Consider the following 19,116-nt stretch of genomic DNA (forward strand, 5'->3'; position numbering starts at 1 on the left):
GTATGTAAAATGTATAATTGTTGGTGCAATAAAGAATATTTACTTACTTACTTACTTATCGTTATCGTATCTCAATCTTCGAATCGGGCCGTTAATACCGTTAAATATACATGAAGGTGCCTTTGAATTACATGTTTCGGTACCATTACTACACCTTAGTTTGTAAAAGGGCTTCTTTTAGTGTCTTTAGTCTCCTTAGGCATGATGTCCTAAACTGCATGATCTCCTAAACAGTAGGGAAAAGTTATGCCCATGTTTTCTTTCGTAGGATTATTTTCTATTTATTAAGTTTATAGGTATCTAATGTATCCTAATCACGTGTTAGAAGTGTTTTTTTTTTGTTTTTTGCTCCAAAGTCCAATTGGATTTATATGAAAGTATGTCTTTCCCATCACGGAACAATGGCGTTCCGGACGTTTAATGAAGTCAGTGTGTACGGACTATTTGAGAATTGATGGAATCTAAGATGAACTGGGCTATTGCATGCGATGGACTAAGGCTATGGGATAGAAAACCGGACGCCTGCCAAATAAAATATCCAATTTTATTAAGGTCTTATTCTTAAATTGGTAAAAAAATATTCACCTTTATCTTTGATACTGTTTACTATATTATTGTGAATAATTGTATTTTTGTAAAGAAAACGTATTTTTATTATAACATGTCTTTATTGACTGACATTATATTTCATCATAAAAACAAAGAGTACGGTAAACATATTAAGCTTCAAAAAGGTTAAACAGATACAAAACGCAAATATTTGTTAAAACTATCAACAATATGACGATTTTTTTGGCCAACCTGTATTAAAAAAACTATAATACATTTTATGCACTTCGTAAAATCATAGCAAGCTACAGCAAAGTTTCTTGTTATGCACAAGTGGTCGCCTCCTGACTCGCGTCAGGAGCAGCTGCCTACACTAGATATACTCCTGTAGGGCTAAGATGGTCGGCCCTTATAATTTGTCACCATGCCTGTCACGTTCTAACAAGTATGTAAGTGTGAAAGTGACGGGCATAGTCACAAGCGGTAAAAATGGAACCATACTGCCATTGCTGTTTGTCCTATTTATGACAGAGCTACAGTACCTATACCGAAAATATTTGTTACGATATCCTGGCGAATGAGATTCGTTAAGCATCGAATCATGATTTATAGTTGCTCCCTATTAACCTTTTGAAAGCTTTATGTCATAAAAACAACCATTCCACAAACACCAAAATCCCAGGCGCAAAGTAATGTGAACCTAACTCGAAAGTGTTAAGGTTACTTTGACAGCGTCCGCCATAACAACTATAGTTGTCCGTGGCGCTGTGGGCACGCCTAGTAACGACGACTTTAGGTGTTGTTGGCGTTCAAAAGGTTAAAAGCTGGAAAATTCAGTATAAAATGTAATATACAAAATGTTGGGGCGAGTGAATGGCAAACGTGCTCGGGGTGGAGCACTTATGAGATGGTCAAACGCCATGAAGAGGTCCGCTGCCGGCAGCCTGCACCAGTCTACGTGGCTTATGACCGCACAAAATGGAGACAAATTACATGTGATCACGATCCTCTCTAATGAAGGAACGATGAAGAGCATAACTATACTTAAAAGCGTTCAATTTCAGCTCTAAATACGGCAACACCTCACTAACCACTCACTGGTGGCCGACCGGTTACTAGTTTTCGCATCGACCCGATCGATCGACCGATATTAAGGGTATCAGCACCCGTTTCACAGTGCTGCAGTGCTGTGCAGCAATGCTTTCCGAATTGAAAAGTAACTTTTATACCAATAACAATTCAAGTAGGTACGTAATATATTTAAAGAAGAGTCATATTGGCATTGTATACATAGTAACAGTTATTAGGTACAGAGTTTGTGTATAGGGTGGTGAAAAATGGTAGTTTTTAAAAACCGCACCGCCAATAGGCAGGTTTGCCATAATCACGCCACAGGACTAAGCCTTGACGAAGATGTAAACACACTGGAAGGTTTACTTCATGTAACGGTAGTTAGTTCGCAAATAACACTAGACCCTACTCATAGTGTTGTGTTCCTGCCGGTGAGTAAGGTTGCCAGAGCTCAACGAGGGTGCGGACTGTTAGGGCCGGCAACGTGCATGTAACTCCTCTGGAATTGCAGCCGTACATAGGCTACAGAGACTGCTTACCATCAGGCGGCCCGTATGCTTATTTGACACCGATGTAGTATTAAAAAAACTATGGCCTATAGATAGATATAAGGCACATAATAGTATTTGAATACTATTTCCGTTGCGTCGTCTTGTTCGGCTCCGGAACTGCTGATACGTGTTGCATGTGTTCTGCAGCAGCTACAGTACGCACATCACAAACAAACACGGGTAGAAAATAGAAATATCTACTGTCCCATATATTTCGGTGAATCATATGTCAATATTTTCTATGGAACAGCAGATTTTTTCGCGAGTTTAGGGTTGACTACATAGTAAACGTTGTTTGGTATGACCAAGATCTCAGAGTATGGTCAGACTGACCAAAATTACTTTGTATAGTGGCCTGACCTCAGCTGACCCTCAGAGTGTACCCAGTTTTCTGATGAACGTACTATGACGTGCTATGATATGCGCGATTAATAAACAGTTTCGTTACGATTTATTTTTATTGAGTGTTTTTTTAAACAAATGTTACCCTCATAGTGGCTGTCTAACAAAACAACACCAGTCTAACTTTCACACTTTCTACGTGCTATGATGTCCATAACCATATAATAAAGAAGCCCAGCCACTTCCGAGACTGGGGATGCTAGGATGCTGTTGACTCTGCCGAGGTCATAGGAGCTGACATTAAGCAAACGACGCTGAGCGACTCTCGGCGACATTCCATTGTTATATGAAACACGTCTTTCGTCAGGGTTTACGCATGTGTTGCATGTTTGTTGACATTTTTTTTGTTCCAAGCCACTGACGTTTCACACCGATAACTTGAATCCCAGTAGGGAAAAAATACATATCTTCATTGCTTAGAATATCTCATTATAAATAGACACAAATCACCAAAATGTATACTTATTATTAAATTATAAAAATAAAATTTTTAATACCGTTGACTTTTATTATGTCAAAACGAAACTCAATTGCAATGGAGTTTGACTCGAGCGGAATCGATTCGGTTGATAAGTAGACCGAATCGATTCCGCTCGTGTCAAATCGTTTCAGTCGCTTCCAATTGTGAAGGTATGTTTACTAATATAAATCATCACCAGTATAATCGATTAATCGAGAATCATAAAAAATCGTTTCAAATTTGCATTATCATAACCCTTCGAGTTTGAAAAAGACTGTAAATTAACCAAACTTTATGACCGTAAATGTACCTATGCGTTTTTCCACGAAATAGGCAAATCTTTGTTAATTCCATGCAGTTCTTGTTCGTTGGTAGCGTGCGGGCCATGACGTGGCCACGTAATGATACGAACATTAGCCCGCCGTGCCGTGGACATTTACTGGCCATGACTACTTATGCCTACCGCTAACAAATATTCACAAACCTTGTTTTATTTATTAGAAACAAAAATTAATTAAAACCAAGATAATAAAACTTACTAAATACAAAAATTGTCCCAGATCGCCGGCAACGGGCAAAATGCCCAGAAGGCTGGCCGTATTTCCTCGCTGAATTCACAAATAATTGCATTTATAGATTTAAATACGGTTATATTAGCAATTTTGTAAATATGGTGGTGACTCAATATAAAAGTAATTTTAAAAACAAGAACGTTTCTATAGAAATTGACCTATTTTCATTGCTGTTGTCTTGTATGTCAATGTTATGTGAACCTGCGAAATAAAGCTAAGGATTAAGGATGACTCACGCTCGAACAGTCTGGGTCCGGGGCGAGATATCTGACACTTCGTTTTCTACAGAAAACATCACATGCTCACAGTAGGCTCGGAAGTGGCTGTTTATAGAAAACGTAGTGTCGGACTCCTCGGCCTGATAAAAAGAAAGATAAAGACAGTTTCAATTCAAGTAGGCATATTACAATGCGCTTATGAATGTCAAGTAAAGTTACACCGGCTCTAACCCTACACCTCTACCTCGAGAAGATTTATCTTTAAATCCCCCCTCAATTGGAGGAGAGAATCCCAATATGGGACCGGCAAGAAACTCGGCGGGACACACCTGTGAGTCCTTAATTTAAATAAATAAAACTGGTCAAGTGCCAGTTCGTTTTACTCGCGCACCGATGGTTCCGTACAAACTTTGAATTATCTCTTGTAACTATAAAGGCGAAAGGCTTTTGATGATGTACCTATACTAAGAATAATTCTGTATAGCGCCATCTATCGGCAAATGGTCTAACTACTTTGCGCGATGTAATGCACGTATGTTGGTTTTTCGTTGATTTCTCTATCGTGGGAACCGATTTCAAAAGTTGTTCTTTTATTTGATAAAATGTGTCTTTAATATAATCTCATAGCAAGTTCTAGTGTAATAAACACACTTATAGTTTAAATTTCAAACTGAATTTGGAAATATTTTCTGTTAATTAAAAAAAGTTACTAAGATAGAGCTCTGATTATATTATTCCTGTAAAATTTATAGTAATATTAAGTAAAAATTTCATAATTTTTCATCGGTAAACTTCGGAGATAAGGGGGAGGGGGAATGGTATTGATATTTTTTTTCACATTTTCTTCCATAAATCATTTTTTTTCCACTACTATACAATAATAATAAATTGTTTTGGAATGGTAAATTTGAGCTCTTTCAAATGATACCCCACTTGATCTAGTCACTAGACCTTGAAATTTTTTCCCCTCTTCATATTGGGCATTTCCCATAGTTATTAAAAATAAAATAACAAAATAATACTTTCAATGTGTCTACTAGCGTAGTTCATAACTATTTCAAATTTCAAATCGATAGCTTAAGGGATTCTCGAGATATTTAGCATTGTGACAGACGGACGGACGGACAGAGTCGCACCATAAGGGTTCTTTTTGTATCTTTTTGGTACGGCACCCTAAAAAACAATACATACAACTAGTATTTTTGATACGATCGCGTACTCATAGGGTAGTTAGTTTAGGTCCTAATGTACACACTTTCATGGGTTTCATTTAAAGTGTACGACTTTTATTTTTCCTTAAGATAAAGATAAAATTACTGTTTCACACTTCACTTTCTTGTCGATAAAAAAACCAGTGGGCGTCTGCAAACTAATCGGCAGAGTATTAAAAGGACGTTTACCCTTATATAAACTTAAGAGCCGGTATTACTGTCAACGGAAATACCTCATCCTACTAGTGTTAGTAGGAAGTAGGAACTCGAGTCTTTTGATTCTAAATTTAAATAACTCGAATGGTTTTCGCGAGACTCGGCATTATAAAAGTTAACGGCCCGATTCGAAGAATGATTAAGACACGTTTAAGATCTTGGAAAGATCGATAACTAAACGACATGTCAAAATTGACGTTTATTTAGATTCCGCTGTGATCCCAATAAGATCTATCTACGATATTTCTAACGTCAAAGTGACATTGGTTGCCCGAATCGAGCTGCTTCTGGCAATTATACGACATATAAACGATACCTAAATGAAAACTTATCTAAACCAGAACTTATCTTATCGTATTGCATTCTTGGAATCGGGCGGTAAGTCCCATCAAGCCCTTTATTAAGTCTTTTAAATCCAAACTCAAAAGGACTCGAGCCTGCGAATAAAGACTTCGTCAACAATTTTATAGGTTTTATCGACATATAGTAGTAAATTGTATGGTTTACATGAAGACAATCATACATTTAGATTTTTTTGTAAATAAAAATGAGAGTTGTGTTAAAAGGACACAAAGACACGGGTCTAAAAACTCGAATAAATCGAGTTTCGACTTCATTATATGAGTCTGAAAAACACAGTTGCCTCTCAAAGCAAAGGACTCGTACAACTCGAGTCTTACCCAGCACTATATCATACGCAGTGACTGGCTGACTAAGTCACGGGCGTGGCTGGACTTTATGACGGCGATAACTTACTATTTTCTTACGGCAAACGAAAAATACTTGTACTTATAACTAGTAAGAGAGAGTATAAGAGGCGCATGGGCATAGCGAATGTCATCTCGCTTAGTGTGGTGGTAGGGCACTGCACAGCGGATATCATTCCAGATTTAGAGCAGAGCCCAACTGGGGAAGTACCTCCACCTTACAGAAAACCGCAGCCAAATAACACTAGATAGTGTTGTGTTCCTGCCGGTGAGTAAAGTAAACGAGGGTACGGAGTGTTAGGGTCGGCAACGCCAATGTAACTCTTCTAGAGCTGCAGGCGTACATAGGCTATGAAGACTGCTTACCATCAGGCGGGCCGTATGCTTGTTTGCTACCGACGTAGTATAAAAAAAGGTATAAGCGGTGGCGGCCAAGGGGGACGAGGGGGTCTTACTCTGATTTAAAATCCGGAGGTCGCGGGATTAAATCCTGGCTCGTACCAATGTGTTTTTCGGGACTTATTGTACGGAATACTCGTAATGAAATATGATTTGACATTGACCACTAGCTTTAAGTTGAGGTGAAGGAAAACGAGACCTGTGCCCGATAGTGGTGTATATGGCTACTAGTGAACTGCTTTGGGCTATGTGAGCTATAGACCTCGCGAATCCTAATAGCTCCGCCATTTTGAAAAATTTCCAATAACTTAATCAATAAACTAATTCTAATTGAGTTAGTTCGGAGTACAAGTATTAAATTTATAACAAAATTAACTGGAAACATTTTTTTATTTCTAGGTATTGATGGGATATTACAGTGTCCCACCTGGTTAATGAAGAAAACAAATACCTGCACCAATATTTTGACTTTATTAGTTTGTTACAAACATAATAACAACCAATTTACAATAAGTACAGTCAGCGTCAAATACTTCGTAGCAGTCAAAGTAGCCAAATAGTTCGGTACACCATATATTTAGTATGGTGTACCGAACTATTTGGCCATATTCCACGACGTCTTCACTATAACTTGTCCGTACTCGAACTGGCCGCTTGTCACTTGTACCCGTGTTTTTATAACAATTCAAAATGGCGGGAACCAGTGACAAGTCAGAGTCAATTGATACTCTTTTATAAGCTTGTCATAAATAAAAGTAATAATAGTCAAAATATAAGCTATTAATAAATAATGATCCTTACAGTATATAGTGTATTTACTAGTAAGGCTTATCGAGTTTTTAACCTGTTTTTAATTGATAATTTTATTAACCATATACGGTAGCTATTTATTTCAGAATAAATTGCACAATGTAGATAAAATATCACTATGTCATACAATATTGATGTGTAATATACAATTCTGAAGCTTACACTAATAATTATCAGATTTTTCCTTGTATATTGTTTTCAATTAAGGCACACTGTATCTTGATTTACACCTTATATGCAAGTACTTATCTATATTATTATGTACACTTATTTGTACCTATGTATTGCACATTATTTCTTTGTAAAATGCTTAATTATATATTCGCCTCGAAATTATTAATGCCAACGTTACTCTCCGTTTCTAATAAATGACATTCTTCAAACTCATTTCTCTTCTCATCAACTTTTTCATAATTAGTCTTACAGAGGAAATCACTGTCACATATAAAATCACTCCGACCATCCTCCATACTGGTTCCTTCAAAACTACCTTCTCTATATCTCTTCTCATTTTCGCTTTGAAAGTTTTCGTATCTTGCCATTTGAAAATCAGGTGAAATTGTTTGTCCTTCGTTAACTGTTTCTTTGCCTAGTATATCATCTGTTTCTATACTAGTACCTTGAATAGATATTTCATTATATACTCTTTTATTGTTTTCATTCTTTACTTCATATTTTAGCTCAGACATATCAATGTTCTCTCGGTTTTCTATCAGAGGTTTCAAGTTCATTAAATTAAAGTTTGGTATCATTCTGCCATCCCATTGCTCGTTTTCTGTCGTTTCTATATCAAACTGTACGTCTTCTACCTTTTTAAAAGTGCCTAGGTTGTATTGCAGAGGTATAGAGAAAGAGGGTAGCTCCATTTGGGAGTTTTGTCGAGTCGGCAGGGCTGATATGTGGATCGCTGGCATGGCTTGCTTTGACTTGGCATAGTTTTGGGTGGATGTCTCGGCTATGTTCACCATTTGTGGCGAAGACACTGAAATAAAAGAGTAACCATTGAATGATAATGTGTCTTAGGGGGCGTCCACGAATTATGTAACGCAAATTGGAGGGAGGGGGGGGGGGGTCAGGCCAAGCGTTACGGTCGGGTCAAGGTTTGTGTTACGTCACGCACGATTTTATAATAATACATAAAATTTTTTTTTGTTTTTCACATCCCTAATTTGCGGTATTTCTCTGAGAAAATATTGGCAGCACCGAGCGCGCGACGCGACAATGACAGACAGACACAGATACTATTAAACAGTCAGCGCCGTGCTGCAAGTGCCAGCTGAATATTAACCAAAAGATTTTTACAAAGCACTTGTTACGTAACGGAATTGAAGGGGGGGGGGGTCCCAGATAAGCGTGACGATCCTGTTACATGAGGGGAGGGGGGGTCAAAAAATTAGGAATTTTGCGTTACGTAATTTGTGGACGCCCCCTTACTAATAATATTCATTGCTTGGTTTCTTTGCAGCTAACTTACATACTCCAAACATAATAAATCCTCAAAAAATACATAAGAATACTGATCACAACGCTGGTGATATTTTTTCAACATCTTATTTAAGCATTTAAATAATCATTAAATTAAACTAGATTATTTCATGTCTGTACCTAATTTCCCAAGTCCGAGACAAACGGGGCCAGAATACCGTCAGAGTCGATTAGGAATGCTACTCATTTTTTTTCTGAGGAACCGATTTTTTGATTGACACAATCAAATATTAGTATCAGTGTATTACCAGGTATAGTAATGAAATCTCTCATTTCCAGTGCCAGGGCTGTAGGGGAACGCTGTTCTGGAGACCTTCCTCGAGGGTACGGCTCGCAACCCGTCTTTTGCTGCTTGCGCCACTTTGCCCGCCGGTTTTGGAACCACACCTGAAACAAGAAAAATTCTGAAATATACCCATGACATGACATCTATAAGAGCTATTTTGTTATACAATACAATGTACACCCATATGCCCTACCAACCTACCTAAGTTATGACTTATCCGTGTATTATAACCACGACCTTGTATGATACCTTACATTGTTACATGCAACACGTTAGTATAAAATAAATATTAGGAAAAATAGTGCTCGTTACGCTATTCATTAAAATTTCATGGTTTCTGCCAATTTACATAATTATCTTTTCACAACAGTCCCTGTTGATATATTTACTTATAATAGGTTTGACTACAGTCTCCTTGATATAGCTGGACTCATATCAGGTAAACTTTTGTTATTTCACTGAAAAAGTTCATCTGATATTCCACTACACCAAAATTTTGTTATGTTTTAGGTACCTTCGTTAGCCCATACGCTGAAGATGCCGATCAGGAAACCTGAGGAGACATCAGGAGTTTCAATCTGTCAACCTGGAAGTCGCGGCTACTGACCTGAACCCTGGCCTCCGTCAGGTCGATCCTCATAGCCAACTCTTCTCTGAAGAACACATCAGGGTAGTGTGTCTTATGGAAGGCTGCTTCCAGCTGCTCCAACTGCACGTTTGAAAATGTTGTCCTGCAACAGACAGGCAATATTTAGGAACTGGCAAGAAAAAAAAAGACTTTAGCTTCAGCTAACGCAACAGGCTGTAACAGCCTTTGAAAAACTCGTTTAAACATTTATAAGCCTTTGAAAAAGTTTTAAGCTACAATACGGTACTACAATTCAAACTTACATTTTGACATCAAAATTATATTATTATTCGCCCGTGCGTCTCGCTCGTGGCAATATATGTACTAACAAGTACGAGCGAGGTACAAGCACAAATGATAACAAAATGTCATCATTTAGATATCAAAAGGTACCATCAGCCGTAAAAGTACAGAGCGACCTAATCAATGAAATTCATTCATAATTTTTCCACGAAATTACGCAGCTCACTGTACGTTCGAATAGGTCTCCGGTAAACAATTGAATGAATTTTCCAATGTGTAACAAGCAAGCTGTATATGACGGGGCAGGGTCAGTCAGGGATGCAGAATGAATGTGCGTGCTAGAGTAAATTTCCGATCTCGACCGACTGAATAAGGGCTCATATAGACGGCGAGAAAACTCGCATTCGAGTTTAGTTACATTGCAGAATATTAAGGTAAGGTACATCCAATTCCTTCGACCAATCAAATACCGCAATGTAATGAAACTCGCATGCGTGTTCTTGCACCGTCTAAATTAGCCCTAATAGTGACTTCGCCCGTGAAAAGCGCTGGTGGCCTAGCGGTAAGAGTGTGCGACTTGCAATCCGGAGGTCGCGGGTTCAAACCCCGGCTCGTACCAATGAGTTTTTCGGAACTTAAGTACGAAATATCATTTGATATTTACCAGTCGCTTTTCGGTGAAGGAAAACATCGTGAGGAAACCGGACTAATCCTAACAAGGCCTAGTTTACCCTCTGGGTTGGAAGGTCAGATGGCAGTCGCTTTCGTAAAAATTAGTGCCTACGCCAAATCTTGGGATTAGTTGTCAAGCGGACCCCAGGCTCCCATGAGCCGTGGCAAAATGCCGGGACAACGCGAGGAGGAAGAAGTGACTTCGTCCGTGAAGAAAATCGTGTAGTTTAGGAAATCGTCGTCCATATTTCAATATTCGTATAGGATACGAGATGGTTTTGAAGAAAAGTTAATCTATATTTTAATTAAGTTGTTTTTGCATCACTTCCAAACTTCCAAACTTATATTTTCCCGCTTATCAGCAAAAGGAGAATGGGCAATTTGTCCCATGTATGTATACTGTTGAGACATAATTTAGCATTATTTTATTGTATGACACCAACTTTGGATAACGTGCAGGGGCTGATCAATTAAAAAAAAAAGAGTAGCGCATATAAGCTGTTGTTGTACAAAATACTTGTTATGTAGCCGGTTGTTAAATAATAATTTAAAATATAAAAAAGTGTACCCACCTGTATCTACGTTGTTTGCGTTTTGGTATATCGCTTTTCGAATCTGAAACAAAGTCACACAATGTTAATGACGTGTATAGTCGTCTAGACGAAGTCTACTAATTATTTTTTCATTGGAAAAGCATTTTGTGTTGTGTCATATTACTTTATTGTAATTGTCACCTCTGATAAGGTGAAAAAAGTTATTAATAGTTACTTACTAAACTAAGAATTGATTACTACTTTTTTTTAAACAAGGACTTGTTGTATTTATTCAATCAAATAAATACTTACAAGACTTAGTTGAGGATTAGACACATTATGACCTTGACTCGGATTTATTATAAGTATCATAAAATTCCATTAAGTTAGCAACGCGGAGTCCTCGGGAGTTGCAGGCGTCCATAGCCTACAGTGAATGCTTACCATCAGGCGGGCCGTAAGCTTGTTTGCCACCGACGTGGTATAAAAAAAAGTCTATGACCTAATTACCTACTTGACCACAGTATTATAGGTCAATAAACTCTAAAATTAGATTCCATTGAAAAAACATGTCAAGGTTCGCTACGAGTATCCTTCTGTCGATAAAGATGTTTCATTATCTCATGTCAAACCAAGCCCGCTATAGTATATTAACCAAGGGATGAAATGGTGCCTTTCACCCGAGTTAAACACCCTACTTTCCATTTTGAATACGAGTAAAGTAAAACAGTCATGTGTATTAAAAAAAACATAACTCAGTATAAACTTTTCATATTCATTCGTGCACTACCTGTTCTAAAAACTTACTGTTCTTTATATCCTGCTACCCTAAGGTTGTCTGGAAGAGATCGCTTACAGCGATAAGACCGCCTGTTGCTACCTTTCTTTACATTGTATATCTGTTTTTTAAATTTGTTTTCTTTGTGGTGCAATAATAGTACATTACGATACAAGTGCGAAAAATAGGAAATTCGAAACGAGTGGCGATAAATTAAAACACGACCGAAGGGAGTGTTTTAAATCGACACGAGTTGCGAATTACCTATTCGCACATGTATCGTACAACGTTTAACAGTACATATGGCCCTTTAAATGTTCGACACAGTAACGTAATATGCTACTTCTCGCACTAGTGCTATAAAGTAGCCCCATATGTACTGTAAAGAATATTTACTTACTTACTTACTTTTATTAGTATATATTTAAGGGTACACAGGGCACATAGGCACGGAAAGTGCTCATTCCCGCACTAGTACTGTAATAGTACATTACGATACAAGTGCGAAAAATAGGAAATTCTAAACTAGTGGCGATAAATTAAAACGCGACCGAAGGGACTGTTTTAAATCGACACGAGTACCAAATTACCTTTTCGCACATGCATCGTACAATGTTTTACAGTACATATGGCCCTTTAAATTTTCGACATCGTTACGTAATGTGCTAATTATCGCACTAGTGCGGTAAAGTAGCACAAAAAAATATTTAAAAAAAACTGTCGTAAAAGTAATATTTACTCGATTTTGGAGAGTACTCCTCGTCATCTTCAAACTGCTGGTGTTCCACGGGTTCGGATGGTTCCGTGGCGGCACTGAAGGGTTCGGTAGCTTCGGTCTCAGGCCGTTCGCAGAGCACTGAGCCAGGGCCTAAACTGTTAAAACAAATATTTTAACTAAATTAAATATTACATATTATTTTCCGCACCAACAGGTAAAAGCCCTCTTGATTGTTCCAAAACGAATGAGAAAGTTCCATTTTATCCACATGTGGGGCAAAGTAATCAGATGCAAATTTTGAGTTGTTTCCTTATGTTAGCTAATAGAATTGACTTTAAAATGATGAATTTGAATGATTATGTTTTTATTACGTTCATTTGGATTTTATTTCATTTGTATTTTTTTGTATTTCCTAGTTAGTAGTTTCCTCGTGTTGGTGTGGTGAAAAATTTTGTGTTTCACTCGGCGGCTAAGACAAGTAACTATTATTTTCAGCCAACTGAGGCCCATAGCTAAGAGAATTTGAAATACAGGTGGGTTGTTAAAGAAAACTTTGTAGCCACATTAAATTTAATGCCATCTTTCGACACATGACTAAAACTTTTAAAACGCAATTTGACTTTGATCCTTATTCTTTCACTGATATGTGTTACATTTGATAAATATCAAAAAGTGGTGCGATCTAATAGATCATAGGCCAAAGGTATGGCGGCATAGTTTAGGATTTTATAGGTATTATATTAATTAACATATCTGATTGCCAGATAAATATTCTGATTGTGCAGATAAATATTTAGTTGGAAATAAGAGGATATTAGTGGACGCCCGTTTCTCCATGCAAACGTGATCCCCATTTTCCTCCCTGGATATTGTCATTATTAAAATTATTCTTACAGAATTTGATGTCAATTAACCATAGCTACACGTTTTAATTTTTTTCTATTTCTAGATTAAGAGTTATGAGCGAAAAAACTAAAGCCCACCAGTTATATATGATCACGCGCCATATTGCAGAATTTCATTGAAACTAAATTTTTCATACTAAACTGAACTGTGACCCTATATGTGAGAATAATAACGCCCTCTTGACAATAATCATATATTTCTGGTCGGGCTTTAATTCTATACTAGTTTAAAAAACTCCTATCTCTTATAATAATTATGTAAAATGATGACTACGTTTGTAAGGAGAAGCGGTGGTTGTCTTTCCTCTTAAAGCTTGTATCTAAAAATAAACTTGTTATGTAGTTCACTTACTTGGTAATTTAAATTTAAAACTCTATTGCCTATAGGTACGTAATATGGATGAAGGTTAGGTTAGGTGTGATCCAACCTTCAAGAATTTAAGCAATATGGCCATTCTAAATACGCATTTAAGGTAATTCACATATAAATATTGATGTACATTTGGCAGCAAATTTACTAAGATGAAGTGGTCGAAATAATCTGATCAAAACTTTATTAAGAAGGGTATCAGAGCGTGTGCAATTTTTTTTACCAGCTAAAACTATAAATAATTTACCCATTAAACAGGTTGGGTATGCTGTAGCAGAAGCTGGTGGTAGGAGAAACATCGTCATTCAAAATGGCGGCCGAGTCGAAGCCAGTTGCGCCGGCGCCGGTTTCTCGACCGTCCAGGGATTCCTCCATCTGAAACAGAAGTATACCATTATTTCGCACAATCGAACAATCTGGGTGCATCTTTATCCCGCCCTCCCCTACATTGGTGCGAATACGACGCTCACATATACATATATGAACTAGGCTCAATATTCAAAGTGCAATATCAATATTTAACAGTTTTAGCTGGGTATTTGCAGCACCCTATGAAGACACAGCGACTGACAGCGCTGCTCTAGCGCGGTACGGCTGACACTTTAATAAAGAGCCCGATTCTGATTATAATTTATTGTTCTGAAACTGTTATGAATTTGATTTGTCAGCTGTCATTTCTGGACCAGAATCCTTATCAGTTTCAGAATATAAAATTGAAATTATAATTGGGTTTTACCTATCTTGTAAACATATACAATTTTTTTTAAATATCACTATCACTTCGTTTTCCTATTATTCTACTTTTTTTTATAATTTACTTGCTTATAGCCAATAAAAATGATATAAGCTAATCTCGACATCTTACGTCTTGCCGGTTTGAAAAATAAAGTGTATTTTCCTATAGCTCTTAAAGGCAATGTAAGTCCAATATCCTTGTCTCACACTACAGATTTATTAAGGATTTGTTGGAAGCCTCACTAATGATCACCGCAATTTCGCCGAAATTCCAAATCATTATGAATAAACTGATTTGTGAATAAACATCGTACCACCACTTCTTTGCATGTTTGGCTAGACTTGAAGATTTGTCGACAAAGTCCTCTGTTGAAACTTGTCTCGCTTGTTAATATAGGTAACTTAGTAATGTTTTTTTAAGTCAAGTAATATTAAATAGCTCAATTTAATATAAGTAACTTAGTAATGTTCAACTCCAACTCGACTGTTTGTTCGAAAACTAAGTATATAGTTACATTACATATATCATTTTAATTTTTATACGTAAGTAATTAGTAAGTTTGTAAATTTTTAAAGATTAAAAGTCCCTTGAGGCCTTTTTTACTGAATAAACAATTGACTTTAGAGCTCCGTACAAAACCTTGTTGACGGAGCTCTTATGGAATCGCTTCAGTCTTGCAAATCTGTTTAATGCGTTTTTCTCAGAGACCGTATGACATAGATAGTCAACATTTGGAACAGTTATAGCAATTACCATTACTTATTTATTATTTTATAGGGGAATTTAGGAAGTTAAGGGGGATAGGCTGAATTTATTTTTATAATAAGTAGGTATTGTTACCGATCCCGAACCAGATACCAAATGATTATAACTATTAAAAAAGTAAAAACACCTGACAAAAGAAAAAACTGTATGAAATCAGTTCGTCATTTAATATTTACTTCCATCCATAAGGTAACACAACACCGGCGGGGCATTGACCGAGCATCGGTTACCACCACGAGTTAAATTGAATTAAATGCCTATAATTTAGTTAAGTTTATTAAATTATCACTAAATGAGGATAATTTGTGTTCCCTGTGTCAGTTTTGTTGTGACGCCGCGGTGGACGTCATGTTTTCGCGCCAAATTGAAATTAAGAGGTTGGTCAGGTTAGGGCGCGTTCGAAAATATTAGTGCGTTTTAAAAAGTGTAAAGTGATGATTTCTGTAAAAAATGTATACCGTGATTGCAGCTGTTCATATTGTTTTTGACGATATAATCAATTAATCATATTTAAGTGAAATTGAAGTTTTTAAGTGTTTAATGAAATAGACGCAGCTATGCAGCTATAAACTACCAGGGATTCACTGGTACCAAGATTAAACGATAGGCGGTCTTTATTACATATGTGAAGACATTATATGCGGAGGGCCTACCGCGAAGCACGAAAATCGAAATTTCGTTATCTGCCTCTCTCGCTTGAATATATAAGAGTGAGTAGAATGTGAGAGTGAGTGAGAGGCGGATAACGAAATTTCGATTCTCGCGGCTCCGGCACGCCATGACACCACACACTATCGCGCACATAGTGCTGTCACGCTTATACACTGGAGCGACGTGCAAAATCGCATCACTGCGATAGAATCTACTGTACTGTGGCTCGCTTTATAAAATGATTTATGAGTAAACTGGCAACATTAACGCGCGTGGGTAACATATAATGCCTTTTGACCAATGTGTCACTTTCTTAAGAGTAATGAACTATTTGATTTTAATGTTTACTCTATCCGAATATCGCTATTTATAAAAGGCTTGTAACCTGTAATGGCTGGTTAATCCTGTATAGGGCAAACATGGCAAAAATGACCATCTGATTATATGGATGTTAAAAAGAGAAGTAAACACCTATTTTAATACCTATGATATACGTGGAAGTCTCTTTTCAACTAGTTTTGATAAAACCTGCCCAATAGGGTATAGATACTCAGAAACGTACAGTTGTGTGCAATATAATAGCAGTTTAATATAATAGCAGTACACTCTGCGACGAAGATCGTCTTATAAAAAAGTTTATTTTTTTCTAGATGACTTGGGTTTAGATGTAAAGTTTTGATTGTAAATAATAGGCAAGATTCTAAATTACAATTATAGTACACAATTGTATTTTTTTCGTAGGGTTTTAAGTTTTTATAGGAATTTCCGCAACTTAGTAAAAACAGCCGATTTTCATTATATTTTTTTTTACTTCCAATATCATTTAAGTAAAGGCTACAGTTAATTTTGAAACAATATCAAGTAATGCAGAATAATTATATAAAAAGGTACAATATTATTGATCTAAAGTTATAGTTTTCCCTTAATTTACATTTTCTTATGTACTGCTATTATATTGCACACAACGGTATATAAATTAAATACAAAATGGGGTCATCTGTTTGGGATTTGTCGTTATCATTATTACATAATAAACAGTGGCAGGCACTGAACATTTTGTTATTTCCTTCACTATCATTGCTAAATCGCTTATTTAGCAAGGTACCTGCTGAGTAGTTAATATAATATTTTACATTAAAACAAATTAATAGTTATACACTACATATGTATAATGTTCGCAAAAATAAGTATTTTTCAAAAATAAAAATATACGTTAAGACATTAATGACTTTGTAAGTATGGAAAAAAACTGCTATATTTGTTTATCGTGAGCATTAAATTTTAAGCTTATTTCAATAAATACCTGTATTTATTAATTAGGTTTAATTATGTAGGTTCGTTTAATTTGTCTGTAATTTGTTGGTATTTTTTTATGAATAGGTTCTAACATCTTTTGCCTAATTTAGACTTAATAGAAAATAACAAATTAAAAAGAATAAATAAGTACTATAATATGTATAGACTGTAATGTCGTAACAATTAATTTTAATTTTGAAAAAAGTCTGAAGTTTTTCTTAGTTGAACTTTATAACAATTGTTGGGCAAGCTGGAGCTATTCCGGCTTCCTTTTTCCTTGAATCCTGTAGAACAGTGTACTCATATTGTGGAAATAGCACACCGATGGGAACCGAGTTTTATGACCACCCCGCTACTGATAATTAGCTAGTTAATACAAAACAAATTGTAGTAAATAATCATCATATATCATTAATCTAATTAGTGTGGCCGTTAATTAAATTGCAGTGAAACTTACCTTTGAATCAGAGTAGGTCTATCGGCGATGTAATTCAATAAAATGGAGGATGTCTGTTGTCACGTGGTTGGTGCTGAAGTGGCTATGTGCCGGGCGCGCGCTCGGGGGCAGAGAATACCGTGGAGTCGTTATGGAGGCTAGAGACATTTTTAATGTATCGCTTCAAAAGCTCAATGTTGCAGTAGGAGCCTTATGAAATAAAAAGAATCTTTATTTTAGGCAACATCTAGTAGCCCATAGATAAATATCTTAAAACTAGCATACTTACGTTTTTTTTTAACTAATAACTACAAAACACATTACGGTTGCGATGTATTGCGTCTCAAGGAGCCGACCGCGGAATTGCCAGAACTTGACAGTCTTGACACCCTTCGCCCAAAATTAAAATACTTAATTGCCTTGGCGTTTGTAATACCTATCTAAATATTTTGCTTGGTGATGAAAGCTTTAAGTTTTTAATTGCCACAGCATACATAAATATGGCCAAAAATACGTTGATAAAAATGTTTTAATGCGGCGTATTGTTGATAATTTTCACAAAAACGAGCATTTTGTGTATCAAACCTAAATATCTCACACAGCATCTCAGATGCACCGATTGAGGAACAGCTCCAACAGTTTTCTAACCGAAATTGGCGAGAGGCTTGATAATCCCTTTTGTAAGTGTTGGGCCTCAATGCATGTCCCAATCTACCGGATGGATAAATGAGGTATAATATTTTTATGAATTAATTTAATCTAATTGTAAATAATGTATGTACTTAAATATAAATTGTTTTGTCAGTACTAACATAGTGATAAGTAATAGTGTACCTAACATATGGATCTTTGATGTCCGAAATAAAGTCTTAATAATAATAATAATAAATAAGGATATTTTAAAGATAATTGTTTTTTTTTTTGTTTAGTTAAATGATTGTTTTAATTTTTAGTGTCCTTTTTTTAAAAACGTTAATTTACGAAAATGTCTATTTTATTTTATTGGAAATGTCTGTTAATTGATGACTTGTTTATAGACATTATTGACTTCCTTGAAACTACATTTCTTTTTGTGAATCAAATAATACCACTGTTATCATTTCAAAACCATGCATTACTGCTTGATGTAAGTATTTAATTTTGTTAAAGTTTTTTAATTAAAATAATTTTAACTCACCGTCTCCAATTATTTCCCTATCCGCCTAGAAAACCTCGTGACGTTTACTATTACGACACCCTATACATAGGGACACAGTTTAAGCACAGCTTAGGGTGGGGGGTGAAGCCACAGGAATGCACTATCCCACCCTAATTGTGAAAAGTCTAAAGTTAACGTGCTTTTATGTGACTATATGCCCTTTTATGATTGGGTACCGTATTGCTGAAGGTATGTTCAAGTGTGTTTGATTGACAATGCGGGTTATGGTGCATTTACCCTAGCCTTAAAA

General features: G+C 36.2%; 1 protein-coding gene across 1 annotated transcript; it reads right to left on the reverse strand.

Moving 5' to 3' along the window:
- Window positions 1-6,808: 6,808 nt before the first annotated feature.
- LOC133530593 (paired box protein Pax-6-like) lies at window positions 6,809-17,867 on the reverse strand. Its single transcript, XM_061868557.1, has 7 exons — window positions 17,690-17,867; window positions 14,032-14,159; window positions 12,531-12,664; window positions 11,053-11,095; window positions 9,545-9,668; window positions 8,900-9,038; window positions 6,809-8,148 (listed from the first exon to the last, which is right to left on the reverse strand). The coding sequence occupies exons 2-7, from the start codon at window positions 14,157-14,159 to the stop codon at window positions 7,481-7,483; spliced, it is 1,236 nt and encodes a 411-aa protein (XP_061724541.1). The 5' UTR covers window positions 17,690-17,867; the 3' UTR covers window positions 6,809-7,480.
- Window positions 17,868-19,116: the final 1,249 nt, after the last annotated feature.

This window comes from Cydia pomonella, chromosome 23, assembly GCF_033807575.1.
Source record: "Cydia pomonella isolate Wapato2018A chromosome 23, ilCydPomo1, whole genome shotgun sequence".
Lineage (NCBI taxonomy): Eukaryota > Metazoa > Arthropoda > Insecta > Lepidoptera > Tortricidae > Cydia > Cydia pomonella.